General features: G+C 40.4%; 1 protein-coding gene across 1 annotated transcript in view; it reads left to right on the top strand.

Moving 5' to 3' along the window:
• The window catches only part of necab2 (N-terminal EF-hand calcium binding protein 2), a 182,444-nt gene that overhangs the window by 61,486 nt on the left and 94,102 nt on the right, over positions 1–26,856 (top strand). The window contains exons 4-5 of the mRNA XM_039809186.1: positions 2,617–2,642; positions 2,890–2,987. Of these exons, the coding sequence (XP_039665120.1) occupies positions 2,617–2,642; positions 2,890–2,987 (124 nt within the window). The remainder of the gene's footprint in view (positions 1–2,616; positions 2,643–2,889; positions 2,988–26,856) is intronic.

Raw genomic sequence — 26,856 nt, 5'->3', positions numbered from 1 at the left:
CCCCACCCCCTTAACACACACTCCCAAAGTAAATGTAGGTGACAGGAGAAGAAGCTCTGAGATGGCAGCCAAAACGTCTTTTTTTTATCTATGTATTATATATTTTTAAAGAGTTTATTTGCAAAACATCATCTCAAAGAAAACACACAGCAGTGTGTAAATACTGCAATGTAACGCTAAGCAACACAGCTGGGACCACCTCACATTATTTATCTGCACTAAGTTGGGTAGCATAAAGAAAGGTAAGCTAAGTGTGAGTGACGCTAGCGAAGCCAGCTAGCTAACGTTATCAATCTGCCGCTGTACCAAAATTCTCAGAAAATCTCTTCACCCCTCACCCAAAGGTATTAAGCAAATATTAGCTATACATATTAGCTAGTTGTGTATATACTGGATGTTTCAGTTGTTTGGTCTGGTCTCTGTCTTGTCTCAGTCTCGATACCCTCTGGTCTTGGTAATGACTCAGTTTAGGTGGTCTTGACTACAACACTGGATTGCACTTTACACGTTATTGTCCTGTTACAGATCGCAGGTACTGAGACAACGAAATGCAGTTTAGCATCTAGCCAGAAGTGCAAAAAGCAGCAAGTTGGCAGTGCTCTGTCTGTGACTACACAGGATGTGTTCAGGCACAGTACTGAGTAGAACTCCTCATGACGAGTAAACCTAATGTGTAAAATCTGTGAAGTGCCCCTTTAATTTGCACAAAGCAAAAATAATACATAAAACAATTTCATATGACATTTCTTAAATTCCTAAGTTAGAATCCCAAGGACTAATGCAACTTTGAGGATGATAAATCTTATTAGTAACCCATTAGGCGCCTTTATCCCTTGCAACAACATAATTACTGGTTTACTTCCATTGTGAAAATGCTGCATCTGGATCTACTATTTAGATAATAAAAATCTACCTCTTTTATTTTAGCCATCTAAATGTTGGAACAGTTACAACACTACAAATATCATTAGTAAACAGGAAATGACATTTAATGTCGGGTAAAACTAGACTTTAGTGGATATTTTAAAAAGCCCATCTGTCACAGTGCTGGATCAGGCCTTATTCTGGCAGAAGCAGTGCATTTAAGTGAAACTGCTCCCTAATACAATTTAAAAGGGATATTATCAAATCACACTGTCTAATAACAAGCATTCAGTGAAAATCTTGATCTTTTTCTGATCCAAATATTCAAATAGCAATGAAGAAGTGAACCTTAGTTACTGTATTAATTTTATTTTATTTTTTTGTTCTAAATGTACACATTTAACACTTAAATCAATTAAATGAAAAATAGTTAAAAAAAGCCTCTAGCCACAGCACTCACTCACTTTTAAAGCTAGTTCACCTGTTACTCTAGTCATTTCCTTCTTCCAAAACAACCAGGAGTTAAGTTGATGGCTGGTGTGTAAACTGCATGCAAAATTAATCAGAGCACACAAGTATATAACATATGACAAGTTCCTGACAAGCATTTAAAAGGCTATTTTTTAAACAGAGTCTGACTATAGACTGTATATAAAGAGAGTCCGACGCAGTCACTCTACATAAAACACATCAGGATTACATTCACTTCCAACTAACTTTACGGTGAACAATGAGGGCCGAACAGCATCACTGATCTATTTTAACCGAATATTCTCTGTCCAGCTCAGCTAAAAACATCGGATCAGCATAACGTTACCGCAACGTTCTCTACAGAGCCTGTTTGTTGCCGGTAGGGTACCGAAAACATGATCTTCACCTGTTCATCTGACTTTACCTGATAGTATGCGACTGTCCTGCTTTTATTACAGACACGTGAACTCACCACAGACACTTGCCTTGCATGGAATCACGGTGGTGCGCTGCTTACAGTGAATAGGGAAAATGGATATTTGGCGTTATTTTAAATGAATGAGACACACTGATGTATAAAACTGCCAATTAGATTAATTTACTAATTAACGGAAGGTGCCGGAACGGCACACTTTAACCAGTATCGCTTTCTGATTATCCAAAATACGGGAACTGCCCGAGGCCCAAATCACATTACGCGAAAAAAAAAGAAAAAAAGAAGAGTGGCGGAGTGGAGTAATTTGCTTTAACTCATTATTAGGCTATCGCGTTAATTTTGACAGCCCTACTTATTTATAATAAAGATGGACAGATACACTGTCTGCCTGTCCCCAGTTCTCCCATCATCAGTTACATCTCACATCCCTCTTTTAGCTGGTTCCTCTTCCTTACTTCATTCTCTCACTTTTTCTTTTTCTGTCTCTCCATCCACGTCCCTCCCTTGTTCTTTTTCTTTTTTTCTCCTGGTAAGTCAACCAGGGAAAGTCTTCTTTACGCCAGTGAAGAATACGCTGCCAAATGAGTCCCCTCACAGTGAACTGAGCATGAATGATGGCAGCAGATTGTTTCAGACTCCTGTCAGAGAGTTGTTAGATCGCTCCCTGCCTGCCAACTCCATCTCTATGTGTGTGTGTATGTGAGTTATTAAGACAGCATGCAAAAAAAGCCTTTCCTCTGTTTCTGACCCTGCTCTTCTCCATCCTTTTCCTTCCTTTCTTCCTTCCTTTCTTCTTACTTTCCTTCCTTCTCTCCCTCTGCTGCTCCTCTGCTATGCTGTGATAGTAATGTTGACACTAAGGAACTCTGTGGTAAGTGGACACACAGACACACACACACACACACACACACACACACACACATGTACTTCTCTTCCCTGCCTCTGCTCGCATTCTTTCTCTTATCCATTATTAAAAAGTACTTCTCAGTTGAAATGCAATTATTGTTTTTTTAAATATGATATTAATTCAGCCATTTTCAGCTAACCCGTGCAAATACTTTTAGGACTCCAAAAGTTGGGTAAATCCTGTGCCAATTTGCCTGTATGTGTGTGTACAGACTACTTTGCCAAGCACATGGGTGACTATGAGGGAGTTCTGGCCTCCCTGGAAACACTCAACCTTTCCATCCTCAAAGCCATGGACTTCACCAAAAAGGTAAGGGTGCGTGTGTGTGCATATAGAATTGTCAACGAGTGTGGCGGCTGAGTGTTTGTGTGTGTGTGTGTGTGTGAAAGAGAAAGATAGTGGAAATGATGGCTAGTGACAGCTTCTCTTTTACTCTTGTCATTCAGTTTCTTTTCACTCCCACTGCCTCCAAAGTTCAGTCGATATATTTTCTGAAGACTTAACTGACTGACCTTTGGGTAATACAACGGAAATTTGATTGAGAGCGTCAGTCGCACGAAGTTTACTAACATTAGCGACCGCAAATGTCTCATTTTGTGTATGAGACATTTACAGAACATAAAATGCTAGTCATGGCCTACTATCCCTTATCATAGTGCTCTCTTAGGCTACGTTTACACGTGGCCGGCTATTTTCATAAACGGACATTTCAACCTCTCAGTTTTCATAAAAGTGTTTGTTTATATGTACCCGTGTATATATGCCGTCAATGCCGTCAAGAGCATGCCAGACCTGTAGGTGGCAGTGTAACGAGAAGCTCAAGCCCACGTTAGCCAATCAGAATCCCGACAATAGCAACAACAGCAACCAATCACGTCCTCTTTCTCTCTCTCGGCTGCCTAAACCTCCGTTTGTCTCAGTTTACATGCAAACGTGCAAACGAAGTTTTCCAAAATCTCCACTTTGGCCGGAGTTTTTAGAAATAATCGTTTTCTGTGATAAAAACAGGGTTTTCGTGTAAATGAGAGGTTAGTATAGTGTACGTTACCATAGCACAGGACCTTAAACTTCGGGTCAAATTGACCCGTTTTCAATTTTTGTTTTATATCAGAAAATATGGGACGTAGAAATAAGTGCTGAAAATGTGTAGAAGAAAAATTTAACAATTTTAAACGTTGGAAAAAGCAAAAACAAACACCGAAAAAAGTGTTTTTTCCAAGGTTGACGGAAGGACAACACAAGGGTTAAAGCAGTTATAATCCATATTTTTCAAATGAGATGACAACATGAAAACAACGTGAAAGGGGTCAGTTTAAGATCTATTGAGGGCATTGTAGCAGGATTCACTGCCGCCGTGGTTTACCCTCAGCACAGAACACAGCAGGAAGACAATTTCCAGGCCAACAGTATTTATTTTCTCTGACAGCTCACACACAACACAACTTTACAACTACAAACTACACAACTCCGACGGCCCGGCTACTGGCAGGAACACGGCCCGTTGCTCAGTTTTTAACAAAACTAACAAAACCATCTCCAACAGTCCAGTCTTTTATCTGTGGTGTGTGGCAGCGTATAAAGGGAGAACTTTAATTAGCACAACAACGGACAGCTGAGACAATCAACTCACCTGGCACTGCTCTCCTGCTCTATCCCCACACCTCTCTCCACTGCGGCTGATTGAAGACCACGCCCACCTCCACAGGCATATCAATGATTTCACTTGTGTTTACTTCACATACAGGGTTAAATGATCAATGGGACAGTTACCCCCGAAGCTATTCTGTTCTTTTAATTGGAAGTTAGTTAATATGTAATAAAATAATTGGCTTGTAACCCGACTTAATCTTACTTCACTGGCGAGTGGTACGTTGTTGCAATAACCGAATGTTGAAACTGAATTCAGCTGAAACCTTTCTTCTTTTTTTTTACTACCATCAGAAGGTGAACACACACATTTATGTTTGGCTCTATTTAACCCCAGTGTCCTCACAACCTGTCCATACTGATGTGTATGTGTGTCTTCTGCATCAGTTATTCAGATGGGCAAGCAGTGTGTCCACATTTGACCCTCCAAACATACAGCGCAACGCACAGTCTATTCTCATAGATCAGGTGTAATGTGTGTATGTGCTTGTGGCGCTGGAGGGTGTGTGGGTGTGTGTGTGTGTGTGTGTGTGTGGTCCAGGTGGGCTGCAATGATGGATAGGGAGAAAGGACAAGAGCTGACTGTGTCTGGCAGTCACTGGAAAACACTTATGTGTTATCCTAGTTTTTCCCAAGTGCTAAATATAGAAGCTGTTCACAGCCACACAACCATATCCATGTTCATGTTCTGCTTCAGTGTGTGTGTGTGTGTGTGTGTGTGTGTGTGTGTGTGTGTGTGTGTGTGTGTGTGTGTGTGTGTGTGTGTGCATGTGTGCACTTCTTTAAAACACTTGGCTAGGACCCAAGGATGGTTTGTAGCAAGAATAAAATGGGTTCTGGATCATTCAGCTTAAATGCCAGTATTGGCTCTGCTATGGTGCAAAAACCCTGCCAAATCCTTGCAATATTAGACAGGATTTATACAATTACAGACTGCTCCTGGAGTAAAACATATTACTGTAGCCAATGCATACCTGCATAATCTTCTAGGCCTTCATTTAAGAATATACATCGTCTGAATGTATGTGCCTTAAAGGGTAACTTCCGTTTTTTTTTTCAACCCTATTTTCTTATGTTTTTGTGTCTAAGTGACTGATGGGAACAACAATCTTTGACACTGGTCCAGTATTAAGCAAGATCGCTGCAGTCGGCAGTGGCAAAACAAGCTACAATGTTAATAGGGCAATTGTCCAGCTTGTATTTACCTTCACAAAAGTGCTTGTTTTGATACTGACAGGCTAGGATTAATATTCTAAATGTCTGACAACATTATGGAAAGGATCCCTTCAGAGATAGACCTTTAAAACCTGTTTGAGACCTTACTGTTTAACCAGAAACAGCTCTGATGTCACTAGCACTAAACCCACCAGACTCCATTTAAAAGAGCAATACTTTTAGCGTGTCTAGAACCAACATATATTCACATGTAAATTGGTAAACTATGTGGTTATTTCAACCAAAACTAGAGTTGTGATGGTTGTAAAAGTGGAAAGACGACCCAAAACGGCTTATCATAGTTTTATTTTGTTTCTGTCGACTTTGAATTAAAGTGTATTTTAAGATGCTTAAATTAGTGTTTATTTACATGGAGTTTGGTGGGTTTAGCAAATGCAATTTCGCGGATGTTTTTATGTTAAAAAAAGGATCTTACTCTTTAACAGAAAGGTCAACCTCCTTAGAAATCCTTTCCATAATGTTGTCAGACACTTAGAATATTAATCCGAGCCTGTCAGCGGCAAAATAAGCACTTTTGTGAAGGTAAATACAAGCTGGCTATTAACTTAAATTGTAGCTTGTTTCGCCGCTGCCGACTGCAGCGATCTTGCTTAATACTGGACCAGTGTCAAAGATTGTTGTTACCATCAGTCACTTACACACAAAAACAGGGGAAAAAAAGTGGTAGTTACCCTTTTATCTTCTGTATTATGCCTCAACCCTCAGACACACAGATGATTCTGGCATGCTCTGGAAAAAGGTTTTATACCCACAGCTGTAATCCACGCGGATAACCAGAGAGATTGTGATGTCTGAGTCTCTGCCTGTGTCAGCGTCGCTCAACACCCTTCCCTTCGTGCTCCCAGAGGGACAACCAACACACTAATAATGCATGCAAATGTGATATTTCCATTCACTTCATGCAGTATTTATTATTTTGACTGCCAAGGTATCAATTAGTGGATTAGCTGCCCGTCTTTAGGGGCTCTTGAGATTCAGCAAATGAGCTGATCATAAAGTAATTAGTGATGATTAATAAACTCAAATCACCTCTGACCTCACATCAGATCAGCCCAGCTATTAATTGTAATTACCCTGCCAATACCCACAGAACAGCAACAGAGTTATTTCAAAAACATAATTATCTTAAGATGCTAGGATTGAGATGGGTAAACATTATGATCCGCTTTGTTACCTTTGCTATTCATTGCATACTTATTTTATTGACTCATTAACACTGCAAAGTTGTAACAAATTTGAAACCAACCCAATATGCCGCCTGTTTTGAGGTGCCAGATTGGTTTTGCACCTAAATTATAAACTGTCAAACAAACAACAGTGGAAAAACGTTTACTCTTTGCCATAAATAACGATTACAAGTTGGTATTTGGAACTTTACACCTGTGCTTTTCCTGCAATGGCAGGCCAAAATGTCTGCTGTGAAAAAGGTGTGTTTTCCTGCTTCATCCTTACCAAAATAACAGGTGTGTTGCTCACTTAACTCATCAGATCAAGTTGTTTAGAGATGTGTTTTACCTTGTAAGCTTATTCTTCTCTGCATGCATTGTATTTTTGTCCAATTTTCCTTTTCTTTTATACAATTTGAAGCCATAAGGCTAGGCTTGTGGTCTTGAGTTTGAGTATTTGAAGCTTGAATCAGCAGAAGTGAAAGTTGAAAATTTAGGGTAGAATTATAAGTCACTCCAACTGACAGTAAGTTAACTGAAATTGGACCAAAAACACAGGCCCAAAAACCTACAATTGTGTTTAAGTTTGTTGCGTTTATTAGCTTTCTCAACTTATTTTATTTTCACGCTGAAACAAAACTTAAACCGTTAACTTTGTACCATAGCTCATGTCAGCATGGCATCACCTCCATAGTACGTGCAGGTTACTATGGTGACAGTTGCCATGGAGGCAGGACACTTTGGGGACAGTTGTCTTGGCGACAGGTTGAATTGATATCTACATTGAGCCAGCTTGTTAAGAGATGGCTTGGCCGTCCATCGGCTGTTTGCAAGCCGATCCCACGCATGTCGTCATCCAGCATCACACGCAGGACACACACTGTGGGCTTCATTTGGCGTCATTGACATCTTCCTGACAGTTTCACACTTCACTGTACTTCCTCTGGAAACACTCATTTCCATGAGCAAGTCCTCATTGTTGTGAGCAAGATCGAAGATGACGGCAATCAACAATTACGAGCAGCGAAGAAAAGCTGAAGAGGAAACTTTAGGAAAGGAAAAGGCTGACAGTTTGTTTCGCTGAGAAGGATTTTGAGAAAGCCCCCTGCATGTCTTAACTGCTTCTTACTCACATTCCCAGATGAGACCTCTGAATGTCATGGTTTAGACAGCGTTCGAGATATAATCCACAGGGATGAAGCAAATGTGTTGAAATGCGTCAAATCCATTGTTGTTTCCACTGACTCTTTTCTTGAAAGTTTTTATAGCACCATCAGAATCAAAAGAGGTTCCAGAAAGGAATTTTAATTGGCTCTCCAGCAGGTGGAGATAAAATAACAGCCCCTCCCATGAGGAGTGTGTGTGTGTGTGTGTGTGTGTGTGTGTGTGTGTGTGTGTGTGTGTGTGTGTGTGTGTGTGTTGTGTCGGTGGTGATGAGAGCTGAAGCACGTGGCAAAAAGAGAAAGTGGGAGAATTTTTTACGTCTCCTGTCCTGTCTGTCCTGTATAAATGCTTTTAATGAGCCACTCTCATTAGCACTCTTTATTTTTTCAAGCTTTCACTGGCCGAGCCGCCACACTCGTTGACAATTCTACACACACACACACACACACACACACACACACACACACACACACACACACACACACACACACACACACACACACACACACCATCACGCACACAGATACACAGTTTCTCTCAGACTAAAATCTTGTAAGCCTGTCTTTTTTTTTTACATCTGTTCGGGAAATAGTTTTGCCGCGGCGAGTGACCTTTCATGAGCCTTTCAGCTGCTTCTCATCTGACTCCTCCTGTCCATCTCCTTTTCCTCTAGCCTCTCTTTTCTCGCATCTTCTCCCTCTTTCATCACCGCCTCCCCCACCTCATCCTCTTCATCCTCTCCTTTCTTCATGAAGATTAAGGCGAATCCGGATCAAGGGGCAGGGCGAGGTGATTCAGTCTGTACACAATAACGTGCCAGTGGAATGAGGAAAGCAAGAGGGGAGGAAGATTGATGGGGATCGGGAAGAGAAGAAAGGGAAGAAAGGAGAAGTAAAGATTAGAAGGGGAGAGTGAGTGAGGAAAAGGGGGTGTGACGAGAGCATGGAACAGAAGTCAGTGTGTAAAGCATCTCAGCTGGCTCAGTCAGAGGGTATGATATGATTCTTTGTGGAGCATTCATCACTTATTCATTAGGATTTAATGGGCTTTCAGATTGTACAAAGGTAGTAGGCCTACCGTATGTTGGAAATGCAATGATGGAGTGTGTCACCGTTAAAACTTCTATCCTTGTGAGGGCTAGATTGATTTTTACACCCTTAATGTATAGCGCGCCAAAACTGACAAAAGGCAGTAAAAGGTTATCAGACAAGTCAGAAACCTAACTGAATACACGAAAAGATTTAATGTAATCGACTGTGAAATTAATTGTAATGCTTATACTTAGAAAAAGCACCCCCCTCTCCTTGACCTGGACATACAGAACACACCAAACTAATGATCATAATACAGTAGCCTAAGGAAATTTGGAAATGTGGTATGGAAAATGGGAAATGTTGCACAGGGATAATGGGTATAAATAAATGATTTAGATGTGTGCTCAGACCAACAATAAAACATTTCTTTATTCATATTTTGGTATGGGTGAAATATTATCAGAAGACTTGATTGCATGCTTTCACCGTCGAATGATAATTTGATAATTTGCTCCAGAATGTGAGGGCACGTCATAAATTACATACATGGCGGGTTTAATGATTACAAATTGCTGAATGTCCCAAGGTGATGCTACTGCAGTGTACAGATAGCAGTGTGTGTTTGTGAGGCGTGTGTGTAGTTAGACACCACCTGGTGCCAGGAGTTCAGTCCGATGCGTCCCTGCAATCACGGCATCCCAGAGACACACACACATTTATGTCATATGCACATGTATCACTAAGTCTGTGTCGACCCTGATAGCAAGTGCATCCCTTTAGAGGAGGTAATGTTAGGAAGGAAAAAGAGAGAAAAGAAATTAAAGCTATACTGCGTAGTTTATGTCGCCCCCATTAAGGAATTCTAAGTAATGACAACATCACTATGGTGTGTCCATATGACACAAGCTTTCGGTGATCGCACACCGCCCCCGCCCCTCCTCCATCCAGTAGCTTGTAGCTCAGGGAGATCACGGAGAATAAAAAAAAAATAAAAATGATGGACTCTTCAGAAGAGCTAATCATCATCACTCGAGCTTCTGCGTGGGAAAGTTGCCAGATAACACCATTTTGTAAACATAGCCATACTGAGAAATACACAGAGAGTTTTGTGGAGCTGATAGTCTTAATTAGCTTTTTCTCAACTCATTTGGCAATGGCTTGAATGTAACGGATGTTCATTAACATTGTTGTAGTCAAGACCACCTAAACCGAGACCAAGTCATTTTACCAAGACCATAGTGTATCAAGACCGAGACAAGACCAAGACTTTGGTCGGGGGTCAACAGTAACACCTTTCAAACCAGACGTGAGTGAAGATATTGGTTGCATTTGAAGCAGGAAGTTATACATCCAATCACAGTAATTATGTTAACACATAACTCAGACTATACACAGTTGTGGTCTTTACCGGTCTTGAAATAAAATCCAGAGTCCTCTTCATTTGAGACCGAGACAAGACCGAGTAAAAATGTGGTCTTGAGACCTCTTGAGACCAAGACCGGTCTTGAGTACTACAACACTGTCCATTAATATAGGATAGTCGTGCACTATAGCTTTAAAGAAAGAATGAAGGAAGAAGCAAACAACACGCTATAGGAGGTGATGTAATAGAACGGGAGTTTGAGATTGGGCAAGAGGTCAGACACAGTGAGAGAAAGAGGTGAGGGAGGTTAAAGACATCACTGTCTAGATGAGGAGGGAGCTGAGTTGTACATTTCTTTGCTAAACCATTTCACTTCAGTATAGCCCAGCTTATCTCTTTCATGTAAATCTTCTTTTGCACTTGAGCTACAGACAAAGCTACCACTAATACTGGCTCTACCATTAAATGCGGCGGGCTGAAACAATGTTGATTTTTTTTGTCAATGCCGATGATAAGCTTTAGACATTTTAACTCAATATGGATAGATCCAACAGCCGAAACACACAGCAGAAATATACGGAAGAGAATTTAAGGCCACATGTGATTTTTTTTTATTTCATATACAGTGCGCTAGCGGGGCTGTACCAAAACCAATTTTCATCATTCACCGTTGCCCCATATGAAAAGCTATCAAAAAGGAGCAAGGACATAAGAACCTTTTCTTTTCTTCAGGTTCAGGAAAAAGCTAAATAGCTAGCATGAATGGTTTACACTGTTACATGTTGTACATTTTACTCAAAGTCCTACCTCTAAAACGTGAACATGAGAGAAGTGAAACCAGTACTGCACGGAGAAAATCCAATATCACAATATTGTTGAGCAAATACATCAATGGCGATATTGCGGCGATATTGTAGGGTTGACTATTGGTGCTTTCACAAAATATTAACACAGTGAGAGTTGATATTAATAATCATCAGTAATGTAGATATAATGACTAAGTGGGTAAAGGCGAATAATAGAACAGCTAGAACAGTCTATGTAAGTTCAGAAAATGACATCACTTTACTGTAATGCAGCCTTTAAAACCAGGAAAAGACAACACTTGTGTCATATATATGTTACGTTCTCCAATATTTAACACGATATCTAGCCTCATATATTGATAACGATATAATATAAATACAATGCCCAGCCCTAACCATAACCACTTTCATCTCCATCAGTGAAACCGGCCTGTACTGTAACAGTACATCCACTCCCTCCTCTCTCTCTATCCTACATTAGCATTGCAGATAGAGTATGTCCAGTCAGCTCCTCTCACAACTGGAGCAGCAGGGGAGCAGCCAGCGTGTGCCACGTATACCTGTCTGTCCCCTGTTTAGGAGACGGAGGTGGACAATGTGAATGTCCAATCCACCAGGTACCGTGTGTGACTGACTGACTGCATCCTCAGTGTCTCCCACAACTGGTTATGATGTGGGCATGAATAATTTGTGCATGAGTGTGTATGTGACAGTGAGAGGGTGAATTGGCAGAGTGTGTGTTGTCAGCGCGGTGTGTGTTGACTGATGAGGTTACACCCAAAGCATGAATAATGCAGAGGACTGTAGGAGTGAGAAAGGGAGAGCCTGTGTGTGTGTGTGTGTGTGTGTGTGTGTGTGTGTGTGTGTGTGTGTGTGTGTGTGTGTGTGTGTGTGTGTGTGTGTGTGTGTGTGTGTGTGTGTGTGTGTGTGTGTGTGTGTGAGAAAGGGAGAAAGAGAGGGGGAGATGGATGGGTAATTGGGGGAAAGGTGAGCAGAGATAGATAAACTAAGGGATTTAAAATGGAGCTGAGGGATTGAGAAAGTAAAACACAAAGAAACCGAAAGCTCACCACAATGTGCAGTAGGCTGTACATTGTCCTCCTTCTCTCCTAACCAGTGTTGTACTCAAGATAGAGTCCGGATCGGGCCAAATTTTTCTGTCCGAGCCCGGCCTAATAAGTTATTAATAAGTTAATAAGCTGTTAAAATGTTCGATGTGTTAACCTTTCCTGCTCGCTTCGTTTCCGACCATGGTCAGAAAACCAGGGGAGCCTCGTTACGTCCAGGGCCGACGTTATAAAATGAATAACGTCGGGGTTTAAATCCCGTTTCTGGTGAGCTAATGAATGAACTTGGCTTTCAGTCTGGGGTTTATTTTGGACACCGCACACACTGTGTACAGAACTTAAACTTATGTAAGCAGTGACACATTTCAAACTAGAAATGAGTCAAGTTATTGGTTGCATTTGAAGCAGGAAGTTTTACATCCAATCAACAGTAATGATGTTAACACATAAATCAGACGATACGCAGGCAATTTAGTGATATCTCTGCAGTTGTGGTCTTGACCAGTCTTGAAATAAAATCATGAGTCCTCTTCATCTGAGAAAAGAGTAAAAACTAGGTTGATTCCGAGACGAGACCTTCAAAAAGTGGTCTTGAGACCGCTCTCGAGTACTACAACACTGCCCCTTCATTTTCTTCCTCTCTGAATTTTCCATTTTTTCCTACTCACCCCCGCCCCCTCCTTCATCTCCCCTCCTATTTACCTTTTCTCGTGCACCTTGTTTCCCTCCTACTGTTTCTCCCTGCCTTCCACCTAAAACATCCCCCTCCACCTCCCTCCGTTCTTGTCTCCCTCTCTGAAGCCCAATGAAGCTGGCATGATATCTGAAGAGTCTGTGTGTTTATGAAGCCTGTTAGTGGGCTCGCCTTCTGTTTGGGAACAAACTTAGGAGCTCTGCCAGCTGTTAACCACTTCCACACTCGCAACTGTCACTTCCACCAGTAAAATCTCTCCAGTGAAATTGAAGTGAGTTAATGTATTATCTATTTCTTTTTGTAGCTGTGTTCAATCCTGACTGCAAACATAAATACCACATATGATGATAGGTTAGTTACTGCTGCTTTTCCTGTTAAGCTTTCTGCTTCTTGTGTGGCATATACAGTACAGTTTATTATGATAACGGTGGCAGATTCCTCGACAATGGTGGCGACAATGGTTTCTAACCAGCTGCCACATTTCATCAGCTGCTATCTAGATAATTGGCTAACATTAGCTCAATTCATTGGTTGAAAATGCTGCTTAGCTTACTGTACGTAGGACGTACTTGTAGCCTAAGCCTACACACTTTAAAACAGTATGTTTTAATGTTTGACGTTACAAGAGAAATGTTTTTTTGACTGACCGCTAACCGATTACTTTGATACACGCAACGCTATCTTGGATAATGGCTGGGTTTTCTTCCCCAAATGTGGAAGTGTGGAAATACTACACAGGTGATGAGTTATATACAGGGCTTTTCTTTTGTCAATTCAAGCTGTGTAGGCCAATAAAGAAGTTTCTTTTTCTACAAAATAGCAAGACAGAGTAAAACAGTGTCTAACAGCTCCTGGTGGCTGGAAATAAATGTGCTCATAAATGATTTAACAGCAGCTCAATTAAAGCGGTAGAAAAAACAATATAATAGTTTGTGAAATCAGTATATTTGATTACCAAATAGACCTTGTCCATTAGACCCAGTTAAAATGGATAATTAGCCTGAGCGATAAGTCATCAGAAGTAAGAACAAAGAACAACAAAGATTTACAGAAGTCCTTAAACAACACAGAATGGACAAGTCAGCACCAAAGAAAAAAAAAAAAAAAACAAAAAAATATTTTTTTTTTTTTTTTTTTTTTTTTTTTTTTTTTTAATTTTTTTTTTTTTTTTTTCTCACCCCCATATTCCTTCCTTCTCCTCTTCAGTGAGTAAAACTTCCCCCCCCTCCATATTTTTGGATAGGAGGAAAAAAAAACGCTCTGGGTTTTTAGCATTTCTTTAAACCAATCCCAATTGTCTTGGACGGCGCTAAACTCTGAAGTGCCAAAATAATCTCGGGAAGGAACTTCTTTTGGTGGAACATTTGCACCCCGCGAAAGAAAACTCCAATATTAAATGAAGTTAACTGTTCACACAATACAGCAACGTGAGCTCTTTAAATTATCTGGATACATGGTTAAACCTCATTTGCTCTAACCAGTGTATCGCCGTGTGTATTTTGTCCGAAGCAAATCCCCACCAATTGGTCAGAAAACGTCCCAGTTAGAATGTAAATGCCGTAAACCTATTATTTATAAATCTTTACAATCGAAAGAACAAGGCAGGCTTGTCTTGTTGCACAATCCAAATGTTTTTCAAAACTTGCCATTTTCAGTGTGTAGCTTGCTAGCTTGAAGTTAGTTTTTTTTTTTTACATACAGTATAGTAGGGGTGGGAATCACCAGAGGCGATATCATCATGATACTTATGTCACTATACGATATTATTGTGATTTTAAACATGCAATATTGTGTGATATATTGCAATTTATTACCTTTCTTTTTCAACTTACAAATGTTCCCAAATTCAAATGATGTCCCCAAAAGGAAACTTTGTCAACATCTGTTTTATCTAAAAGATACATTTCTCTGTTTGTTCATCTCACACTATTATTGCTGCAAAATGGGATTGTCAAGCAGACAAACTGACCAACACATATACAATAATAGATCGATACAGTATTGCCACGGAAAATATCGTGATACTATGCTGTATCGATTTTTTTCCCCCACCCCTACAGTATAGTGCTGTATTCAAATAATAGGAAAGATTTGTCTTGTAAGTATCTATCCTGTTAGGTGTATTTCTCATTCTTTAAAGGTCTCATATCATGCTCATTTTTATGTTCATACATGTATTTTGGGTTTCTACTAGAACATATTTACATGCTTTAATGTTATTTTTCTCATCCTGTCTGTCTAAATATACCTGTATTCTCCCTCTGTCTGAAACGCTCCATTTTAGCGCCTGTCTCTTTAAGCCCCACTCCTGAAAAAGCCCAGTCTTCTCTGATTGGTCAGCGTTTCCGGATCTTTTGCAACTGTGCTCTGTGAGTCTCAGCACCGTCATTGCAGTCGGGGAATGACTGTAACGGCACTCTAGCAGCACTTTCCACCTATATATATATATATATATATATATATATATATATATATATATATAATATATATATATATATAGTTGTGACATCACAATCTTACAGAAGTCCTGAAGGCTTGTTTAAAGGCACAGTTTGTGACTACTGGCTGTGTGCATTTCTCTGTGGATTGAGTGTTTTGATACTTTCACAGTATTTATATAGCACCTCAACCTGCTATATAATACAAAAGACATGGACATCTTACCTTTCACAATATGGTACCTTTAAGGACCTACAGTGACCACAAAATCCAAGCAGAGAAGAGATGCTGACAGTGCAGTGTGCATGCGTGCGTGCGTGCGTGCGTGAGTGCGTGCATGCGTGTGTGTGTGTGTGTCCATGCAGGTTAGTGTCCTGCTAATGGACTGGTACATGTCTCCGGAGGAGGGGCAGCAGGTGGTCAGTCATATTAGTCCACCATTAGTGCTCGACCATGCACTCCCACAGCGGTGTACACACTGAGTGTACACTGGCTGAACTCTCTCTGGTTGCTGAGTGTTGCAGCTGGGATGTCTTCATCACACGAGGAAGCTAAGATGGTCCATACAGAGGAGATTATAGGAGAAACAGCCTGAGTGAGTATGTGTGCCTGAGTGCGTGTGTGTGCGTGTGTGTGTGTGTGTGAAGTAAGGTTTATTTATAGCCCCTTTCAAAGATACAAAATCACCACATTTTTTGTGACTAACTATTTGTATTTATTTTTTAAACAACATGCAAAACGTACAATATGTAACATGGATGCGGCCGTCATCACCACCCAGCCAGTCAAAAACCAAGAAAAGATGACACAATAACTATAATAATCATTATTTTCTTCTGGTTTTGTTCTGGCGTTTTGCATTTATTTGATATTCATTTATTTGTACATGTATAAAAAGGAAAGTTCAATGGACTCTGAAACGATTGTCTGGAAGGGGGTGCGCCCATCATACACGTCTCTGCCCAGCACAAAGCTTCATAGGAGTCCTCCAGAAAGCGTAAGCACCTTCCCCATTTTCCTGTGTAGACATCCAATCTGGCCAGACATAGTATAGTATATATAGTATATAGTATATAGTATATAGCATATAGTAACAGTACACAGCACAGGGTTGACAGGATTAAAATCACAACAGCAGCAGATAAATAAGGGCAGAGACAAATAAAAGTTATGTTATTTGGATAGGCTAACCTGAATAAAAATGTTTCCAGCTGTTTCATAAAAGCATAACATGAGTCTAGGGATCGCAATGATAAGGGGAGAGTGTGATGATACTGGGGCCGGAGGCTTGAAAAACCCGGGCACAATAGTTTTATGGTGGGTTCGAGGGACATCTAGCAAATTCTGTTTTGGCATATATGGTTGGAGGAGGTCCGTCATAAACTGAAGAGGTAATTCATGCAGGGCTCTAAAAGTTAGCACCACTAGTTTACATTACATGTCATTTAGCTGACGCTTTTATCCAAAGTGACTTAGAATTGCTATACAGTATATGTCAAAGGCTGCATGCCTCTGGAGCAACTATGGGTTAAGTGTCTTGCTCAGCATTGGTTGATGTTGATACAGTGGAAATTGGACCCAGATCTCCCACACCAAAGGAATGTGTCACATCCACTGCGTCATCACCACCCACAGTTTAAAATGAATAAGAACATTTAAAAGGAAGCCAGTAAAGTGAGGATGGAATTGGTGTGATATGTGATCTCTTGTTACTTCTAGATAAAAGCCGCTGCAGTTTGAAGACGGTTCAGGGAAGTATGATTCAAACGAGAGAAAATGAACGACTTAACAAAGCCATGAGACTGCGAGAGAGTTTGTGGTTACTGAGGGAGAACAGGGCGGGGAGAAGAGACATTTAAAAGTGTAGTTTATTTTATTATAGGATCCCCATTATCTACTCTTCCTGGGGTCCACATTTAAAAACAGACATTAAACATTTCAGTCCACATAATTCAACACATTCAAAAACCTACATGAAACATTACAGTCGTCATATATTAGAGCATATATATTAGTGAGTCGAACTTACACCAGTATGTGTTAATGAATCTAAGCTTACACTGATTACCCTTTAACATAGTGCCAATGAAAATGAAGAAAAACAAAAAAATCCCAATTGGATGGCATTCAACAAATATGATGCTCTAAAAGAGACATCTTTCTCACTGTAAGAGGACTGCTGCTCAGATATAATGTCCTGCATACTGCTAAAATGGTGCTACTTAGAGACATATTGACTGGGGTTGCTAGGATACCATCTTAATTGGTTGATGTGTGAAGCTGAAGCAGGGTTGTGGGGGGTTTTCGGAGGTAGTGGGCCAGCCGGGGAGCTTCACTTGTGCTTTCCAACACATCAAATCTCGGTTTTCCTAGCAGATTGAGACTCCACTGTAGAGAGAGACGATGCTGGCTCTGCAGAGACTTGTGAAATAAAAAGTTGATATCTCTCAGCTGTGAAATGAAAGAAACACAACCACTGAAAAGCAACACAGCTTCTTAAAGCAGACAGTTGCTGCAACATAAACAACTTTTAATGGTTGCCGTGGCAAAAAAAGATAAAAACCAATGGAAAGAAATTAACATTCTAAAAATAGGCAGCACGCCTATTAGTATAGGCTGAAATGTGGACGTTGTACTGCCTGAAGGATGTTAAAAGACCAGTTGAAAGGAAGTGCATGAGCAGAAAACTGCTCACAGGCTACATGCTGGAAACTACAAGCTGTGCATTCTCTTCTCCGCAAGGCTGAGTATGTCTTTCTCTCTTTCATCTGTCCTTTACAACTCCTGAGCTGGAGGAACGTGACACTATTGAGAAAGCTCAGTTTTACAGCCTTGTCTGTTCCGAGCTCTACGGTTTCTTTCACACCTGCATGGTTCATTTGGTCTGGGCAACGATGATATGTTGTTGCCTTTTTAGTTACGTTTGTATTCACACTGACAATTTACAGATGAACTATGAGCTCTATGGACTGACAGGTAACTCATATATTGGACAGTTTTCGTTTTTTTATGTCATCCTGCATCATCAGTGCTACATGGACCCACATGGTAAAATCGAATTCCAGTGACCAGGGGCAGACTGGGACAAAAATTCGGCCCTGACAATTCCGTCCCTTACCGGCGCAATTTCAGACGGGGACATTGTTTGCTTTATAATTGCAAAAACCAGGCTCACGGGAGATTACGGCACCAGCAGCATGAGGCGCACAATTCATAAAACCTTAAATAAACCACCATGACACCATCTTAGAATAGAATGGAAATGCTTCCATATTAAAAACATATTATTACACATCCAAAACACCAAAGTACGAAGACATATTAGCCCAGACGCAAGCTTTTATTTTGAAAAGTAGAAGCCCTGTCAAGACACGATGTGAGTACCCTGCACGATGTGAGTCGCGCATCTGCAGAAGGGCTGCCATCATTGACAGTTAGCTAGGGCAACACCACTTGTACGAAGCGCGAAAACTAAATACTTTCACCCAGGAAATGCGTGTTTGTTCCTCGGGAGTGTTTGAATCCAAACGTAATTGTGGCCTGGATTTTTTTTACTTGTCGTTTCGGTGCCTAACCTTAACTGTCATGGCCAAATGACACTGACTTTTTCTAGGCTAAACTCAACTGCCAGTGCCCCTGAAAGGACCGTCCTCTGGCCGTGCCTGTACTGGGCTCACAGTCACCTATTGGTGGCTGAACCAAACTACCAACTGCCACTGATACGATGGAGCTCTGTAACCAGTGCCACCAGTGGCACCAGGAGCTCTGTAGCGGCTTAAAACAACTACCAACTGCCCATAAAAAAATAATAGGAAAATAATATATATACATGAATTTTGCGTTTCGTATCGCGTCGGTCGGTAACTATGTGGTTTGTCCAAGTGGTGTTGCCGTAGCTAGCTGTCAAAGATGGTGGCCGGTTCTACACACGCGCAACTCACATCCTGTAGGGACTCACATTGTGTATTGACAAGCCAACAATCTTACCTGATCAGCGGACTACAAGAGACACTGAGGAGAAATCGTCACCATCTAGTTCCTATGCCTGCACTGCGGCGGCAGGTTTCAAATCCATGGTGGTTCAATTTATTCACAAAAGTTAAAAGACAAGTACAATCATAAGACAATGCAGATATTTGAAATGGGACACCCTGGTAAGCTATTTAAAGAAAAGAAAAGAGAAACCATAACTATCCTAACCTTAATTAAGTGGTCCCAAAACATTTAGTACATCAGTCTAAGTATTGGTCAAATATAAGATGCAAAAAGCAAACAATAAAGCAGGTAAGTATAGCAGTAGAAAAAAGAATCAACGTGAGCACCTACCATACCTGAAGCGGACATTTTTGTACCAGACTGTTGTCTGCAGTAAAGTCTCTGAGTACACCTGACAACATGTGAACGAGGTCAGGCAGAGAAATGATAGAAGACTAGAGATTAAGTAAAAAGAGAGAGGACTAAATATGGTTTATTGAGAGTCAACACAGTGAAAGGTTTCAGTTAAGAGACTTTGATATGAGGTATGAAAATGTGAAGAATTCCATTCTCTTTTATTCATGGCAAGAAAAAGTGAAATGTGAATTTGAATTTGAGTTTCACTAAACTTAAAAAAAGGAATGCTGTAAAACATAAATGGCTGCAATCGTAATTATATAATCCCAGTCATTATTCTTGATTGGGGTTTATTCAAGAAGCAGAGAGCCAATCACTGTCTCATTGTGCAGTTCCCCATCATTATAGATTGATGGACAGAGGCTCTTATGTTAACCTCTGCCCTCCCAGTTTGTTAGAGTGAATGAAGTCAATGAGATTTACTGTTATGGCTTTAGGATACACCTTTATAAGATATACCTTTATTGATCCCCAGGGGGGAAATGCGGTGAAGTACAACAGTAGCATTGACTACGTTTACATGCAGCCAATAACCCGTTCAAAACCGGAATATTAGCAATAACCCGGCCGCGCACGGCCATGTAAACACCGGCAAAAACCCGAATATGCTCATATTCCAGTTTTTAAAAATCCGAATATGCTACCTGGGTTACCCCTTTTCTAACCCGAAAGTTTGGTCATGTAAACGCGTATTGGCATATCCCCATCAAAAGGAACATTGATTTGTGTTCTGCGCATGTTCTATTCGCAAGGAATCTTGGTCTTTTGAGTAGAGGAACTTCTTGTATGCGCCAGAAAACATAGTTATAATAATAATTATATACTATAATAATATAGTTATATATATGTCAATGCAGAAAACCTGCGCGCAGTATACCGGAAGTAAACAAGAAGTAGATGTAAACATGGCGAGATGCAGCACAGCACCACACTTTTGGAGCGAGGAGGAAACCAATTTCTTTATTAGTGTGGTGAAAACCATGAATATAATGTCTTTTGTTGACGGCAGAAAGTACCGAGATAGTGAGATTTATAAGAAGGTGACCGAAAAGTTAAAGCGTCTTAAGGTTGTCCGTAGGCTACGTCCAGACGCTAACCGTGCGTCGCCGTTTACGTCGGGATATTGCCAATTGATTACAAATTCCATGTAGGAGTAACTCTCTCTTTACGCATGTAAACGGGTTATTCCGAATGTTTCAGAAACCCGAATAGTGACCTTAACCCGACCATAACCCGAAAATTTACAGCTTGTAAACATAGTCATTGATTTAGTAGTAGTATAGTGACACCTCGTCAATTGGTTTTGCCAAATATGTGTCGATGGAAGCATAATTGTGGCCTGGATTATTTTCAGTGCAACGTTTTTTCTAGGGAGGGAACGGCAACATGTTTTTACAACCCACATTTTTTTGCCTCCCTATGAAATCATAGGGAGGTGGTTGGTGGGTGCACAAACTGCTTTAATATCGGATATCTTAACCAAAGCAGTAATGTGACCCAACAACATTGGCCGCCAAGATTATAGCTATCTGGCGTCAGCATGCAGCTACTTAATAAGTTAGATTGTAATGGAATGGAGCAGCACGTTCTACCTTCATAAATCGCGGATAAAGTCTTTAAAACCAAATACTACATAACCGGAAATATTTCAGGGGTAATGTGACCCCTAACTGGGGAGAAATTAACAACATTGGCAGCCAAGATTACATCTTTTACTGCCGTTAGCATGTAGCTACATGCGACAATGTTAATGTTAGCTTTAAAAAACACTCCTGTAGTTCCTGCCTACCTGGAGCAGAAGACCAATCATAGTAGAAAAAACTGTTGAAACCGGAGCGTTCAGAACAGTTGGAAATCTGAATGCTCACGGGGATTTCTTTGAAATACGTTTACCTCATTATTTGTTTTGCCCACGTTTAACAAGAAAATCCAAATGAGAGAAAATACAGAAAAGCATAATAGTTCCACTTTAAGGTTATGGTAAGGGAAAGATCGTGGTTTTGGTTACATTTTAATCAAGCAAACACATTGTCTCTCAACCTGAGTGAATTGTTCAGTATATGATATTAATATTTAAATATAAAAGACAATCTTTCCCCTAACCATAACCAATGCTAACTGGCTGGTGTAGTCTTTTAATGCACAGACATGAGAGTTTTAATGGATCTGCTCATCTAACTTTCAAAAATAAGCATAATTCCTTTGAGGTTAAGAAAAAAAATATGTCAGGGTCAAAAGAAGTCACCACTCTTCATTTCTGGAAGTTTTACAAACAGGATATTAACAGATATTGTTGCTTTTCTGTTGAGCACAGACTACTAGCGGCAAGCATCACGCTGTTATCATGCCAAGGCCTGTATAATATTCCTTTAACAACTAAGGATTTTTTCAGAGTTAGGGACTTCCCATTGACCTAATTATATTCAAAATGAATTTATATAATTTGTAATTACATAAATACTGTAAAACCAATCATGTACTAACTCATATTTCCTTGTTGCTCAGTATACCAACTCTCATATCCAACTCTCTCATTTTATTTCTTTGTCATATCACACACCAATATATTTTCTGTTATAGCTTGAGTTTGTGGTATTTTTCTGAAAAGATAGTATGTATATATATATATATATATATATATATATATATATATATATATATTATATGGCTGGTTTAAATTACACAGTGTACGCTTCAGTCTTTTGAATATATGTATATTCCTGTATATTTTGACTAGAGATACACCGATTACAACTTTCTAGGCCGATTCAGATTTTCTTTGAGTTAGGCCAGCCGATACCGATTTAAGTCGATTCCGATTTCATTTTTTCTAACCACTTTACAGCACACACAAATATTTATTTTCTATGTTTTCTTTAATAGAACATGAAAATGTGAAGAGAACATAGAAAAAATTTTTAACAGATAATGGATCAGTATAAAATAGAACTATATAAATTACTCCTGGTGTGGGAAATTCACACACATCTAAAGTGCAATGTTAGAACCATTTCCTTCTTTTCACATCCAATATCCCAAAAAAAAATGTGATTTAGATTTTTGGTGTCGTCCCTCCACGCCCTACTTTTTCCTTGCAGGTGTTGCATATTGCAAACTTGTTATCTTCTCCACACACGCTGAAGAATTTCCAAACAGCTGACATATTGCAGGTTAATTCACGAGGTTCCCTACATGTGCAAGAATAGTGCGGACACATGGCAGAAAAGTTGAGAGAAAGGAAAAAGAGGCCGTGCTGCGGCGTCCGTGTGTGCGTGCACGTCCTTGAGAACTGTAACTCGTATAACTTATGTTGTCAGTCAATTGTAGCATTGACCAGCATGAAATCGGCATATGTCAGACTGACACGTGAAAACCGGCCAATTCCGGTCACCGGCCGGTCTATCGATGCATCTCTAATTTTGACAACAGTCAATGCTTAATGTCAAGAAGTGATTTGTTTGTGAAATTCATTCGTCAAATATGAAGAAAAAAAAGTCACTGGAAGGTTCCTTAAACACCGAGTGACATTATCAGCCCACATCCTTGTCACCTCCAGCCCTCCACAAAGCTTCTTTATCTCCATCTGAAACTGAAGATGGAATAATTTCCCCTAACTAGACCATAATCTCTAATTACCCCGTAACCAGCACGTAGCCACCGCCCAAAGACTGTGTGTGTGTGTGTGTGTGTGTGTGTGTGTGTGTGTGTGTGTGTGTGTGTGTGTGTGTGTGTGTGTGTGTGTGTGTGTGTTCTCGTTTAACTACATTTGTGGGACGGACAGCTTTGTTGGGCCAAAATGCTGGACCACACAACTTTAAAGGGCTGTTTGAGGGTTAAGATTTGCTTGTAGGATTAGGGATAGAATTAGGTTATGGTTAGGGTGAGGCTAAGGGTTAAGGTTAGGCATTTAGTTGTGATGGTTAAGGTTAGGGTAAGGGGCTAGGGAATGCATTATGTCAATGACGGGTCCCCAGAAAGATAGTGCAACGCACTATGCATGTGTGCGCTGCAGTAGAACACTGTGCTATACGTGTGTGCAGATGTGTAGGTGGATGATAATGAGGAGATTTATTATTAACCCTAAGAAGATGAGAAGAAATACAAGAGAACTGAAACACACGCACGCACGCACGCACGCACATACAGTGACCCTGCTGGCTCGGTCAATTGCTCCTACCAGATAAAATATTTCAGATCTCAAATAAACATCACGCCTGTACTTTGTAATAACAAAAACTGACACTTACCCTTACTTCAGGGTATATTGCAGCTCTGGGTGTGTTGCATGTGTGTGCTGTTTAAAATGAAGCCTTCGGTGAAAATATAAACCATGACAATATTGAACCTTGTAAGTGTGATAAGTTCAGAGAGAGCTCTGTCATCAATCTTCACACAAAACCAGGCACATGAACACAAGCACACACACACACACACACACACACACACACACACACACACACACACACACACACACACACACACACACCACACCACATTCCTCCTGCCTTAAACCCACATCCGCAAACACACACAGATCTGACCAGTGGACACACACACACACACACACACACACACACACACACACACACTCTCGTAGCTGCTAACAATAATACACACTGAAGCTAATCACCAGGCTGTGTTCAGGGAGCCAGCAGAGAGAGACGGTGTATCTCCTCCTGGGTCAGTGATCTGTGTGAATTATAGATCACAGCTTTTCTATCCCAGATTTTATAGCCGCGCCCACGGGACACACTCGTCAGAGGGAGAGAGGGTCGGCCTACGATAGACAGATGCAGGAAGGACAGAGAGGAAGAAAGTTAGTATTCTGCTGTTTGGCTGTTCTGCTGATGCTGAATTACTTGATTCTCAGAAGCCAAACCAGATCATCAACCGGGCAAAGTGGGCAACTGCCCTGGGTCCCTGAACCACTGAAGTACGGTATCAGCTGATAAGGCCTTGGGTCTTACTTTATTACCTGATCTCGTAGAGGATTTTTGTATAGGTCCTTGTGTAGACCTTTAATTATTTCAGTTTTGCGCTTATACAGTATGTTTCCTAATCCTAAATGTCTGAGACTGGGACCTTTCAGACAAAGCTTGGAAAAATGCCTATGGGATAGGGCTGGATATTGTTTGAAAAATGATGATTCCGGTACCAATAGTGTACTTCATTCAATCCCTTGTTTTTTCTACTTCATTCGATACCCATCATGTGAATGGAAGCAGTCACTTACATAATAGGACACTCACCCGTCACATTAAATCAATTAACGCTTGCGGTGACTGGCCGCGAGTAAAACCATACAAATAATATTTTAATACAAACTGGATACAAAATAGGATTGAATGCATTACTGTTTAAAAAAAAAAACTTTTCAATACTACTTGTTACTGTTTTATTTCGGTCAATACCTTAACGGTAAATAGTACTGATTGCCAGCACTACTATGGGATCATGATTATGTTTTTGAGCCAAGATAGCCTATTATTGCTTTTGACATCATTTCAGACAGATGGCGAACTATCTCTTTAACCAAATCATTTGGGCTATTCTTTGTGATTTTCTTTAGATAACTAGCTAATGTTATTTTTTTTTACTTCCATTAACTGAGCATTCCCTGAAACAGTTTGCGGCCCACTTTGAAATCCTCTGCTCTAGCACGTTGACTCAGCGAAGCTGTTTGTCCACCATTATTCAGTTATGATCTTACTCCTTATTACTGGAAAGAGGAGTTGTAAGGGCTTTTCCCACTTTAAAAAATTGTGTGCAACTGGCCAATAACTGCATTATGCAGGTATGACTTTTGGGTAGTTGGTTTCAAAAAGTAATTAAAATAAATAATAAAATTGCCTCAAATCTGCAACTAGAGCAATGTTACAGCAGCCTGTACAACAGCACTTCTTTTAAAGTATATTTTCTGCTGTTCTATTTCCACATTTTATATTCATGCATTTGCACCATCAATTTAAAGTATTCCTATTAGCTTGGAATTTTACATTTGCGCTTGCATGAACTGGGGTAGACGCAAGGGGGTAAGCTTCGCTTCAGAACTCGAACCTCCTATGGCGCCATTTTGACGCTACAAAGAGATCACCTCCCGTTAGCATTCCACTGACTAGCATACATTTTGGCGCCACTTTGACAGCGAATAACTTTACATCAGAAATGTTTAAAGACTCTATTTGTCCATTGTTTAGTTCTAAAGAAACACGACAATGTATAAAAGGCTCCATTACCTTGTACCTCACGTTATGGCTCCGTAGCAGACGTTTTTATAAAAATAGGCTAACCATTGTGTCATAACCAAGTGACTTACTGTTGCACAGTAGAGGAATTACCGTATAGTACAGGAGAAGCTCGCAGGCAGTTTCGACTTACGTTAGCTGTTTAGGTTTAATTACTAATGTTAACTAGCATGTTAGTTAGCAATAATTAGCCCGTGCTTATGTTATCTCCTTACATATACCTACACTCTCCCTCTCTGTAAGATTGGGAATGATTGAGATTTCTCTTGGCGCACCAGAAGACTTACAACTTTCAGACACGTTGCTCACGTCACATTTACATTGTCTCTCTCAGTTGGAGGCTGCGCAGTAAAGCAAGAGATCACCGGAAAAGTGCTTCTAATAGCCTTCACTGGTCTCCGTCCAGAGCAACAGGGTCTATTGGTCCATTATATATATGTCAATGGTAGCTTCCCGGCTAGTCTTCTAGTCTTCTTCTTCTTCGCCCAGAAAAAGAAAACGGATATTTAAAAGAGCAAGAGACCGGAAAAAGAGTGAACATTGGAGCTGCTTTGGAGGCATGCACCAAATCCCAACTAGTTAATTGTCCTCTGGATCGCTGCAGTCTCCTGTTCTTTCTCTCTCCTTTCTGTCGGGTGGCGCTCGTGCCCACTCGTGGTGTCCGCGCCACTCTCCGACATGAACTCATGGATGTATTAAGAGAACACATGAACTCCAACAATGACGGCTGATAGACGGCCTTTGTACACCCTCGCTTTTTGAAGTGCGAAGGCTACCCTAGTTGCAATACTGCGTGGCGAGAGAGAGTTGATTGCGATATATTATCTCAGCGCTAGATGGGAGTAATTCTTACACATTGTAGCCTTAAGCATTTTTCTAATTATTTTGATGCCAAGTTTTTGGGGAACGTAACGAAAGGGCAGCA

The sequence above is a fragment of the Perca fluviatilis genome, chromosome 8, assembly GCF_010015445.1.
Source record: "Perca fluviatilis chromosome 8, GENO_Pfluv_1.0, whole genome shotgun sequence".
In the NCBI taxonomy this organism is placed as follows: Eukaryota; Metazoa; Chordata; class Actinopteri; order Perciformes; family Percidae; genus Perca; species Perca fluviatilis.
Note: the sequence above shows the minus strand (reverse complement) of the source record. Positions and strands in the feature narration are given on the sequence as shown.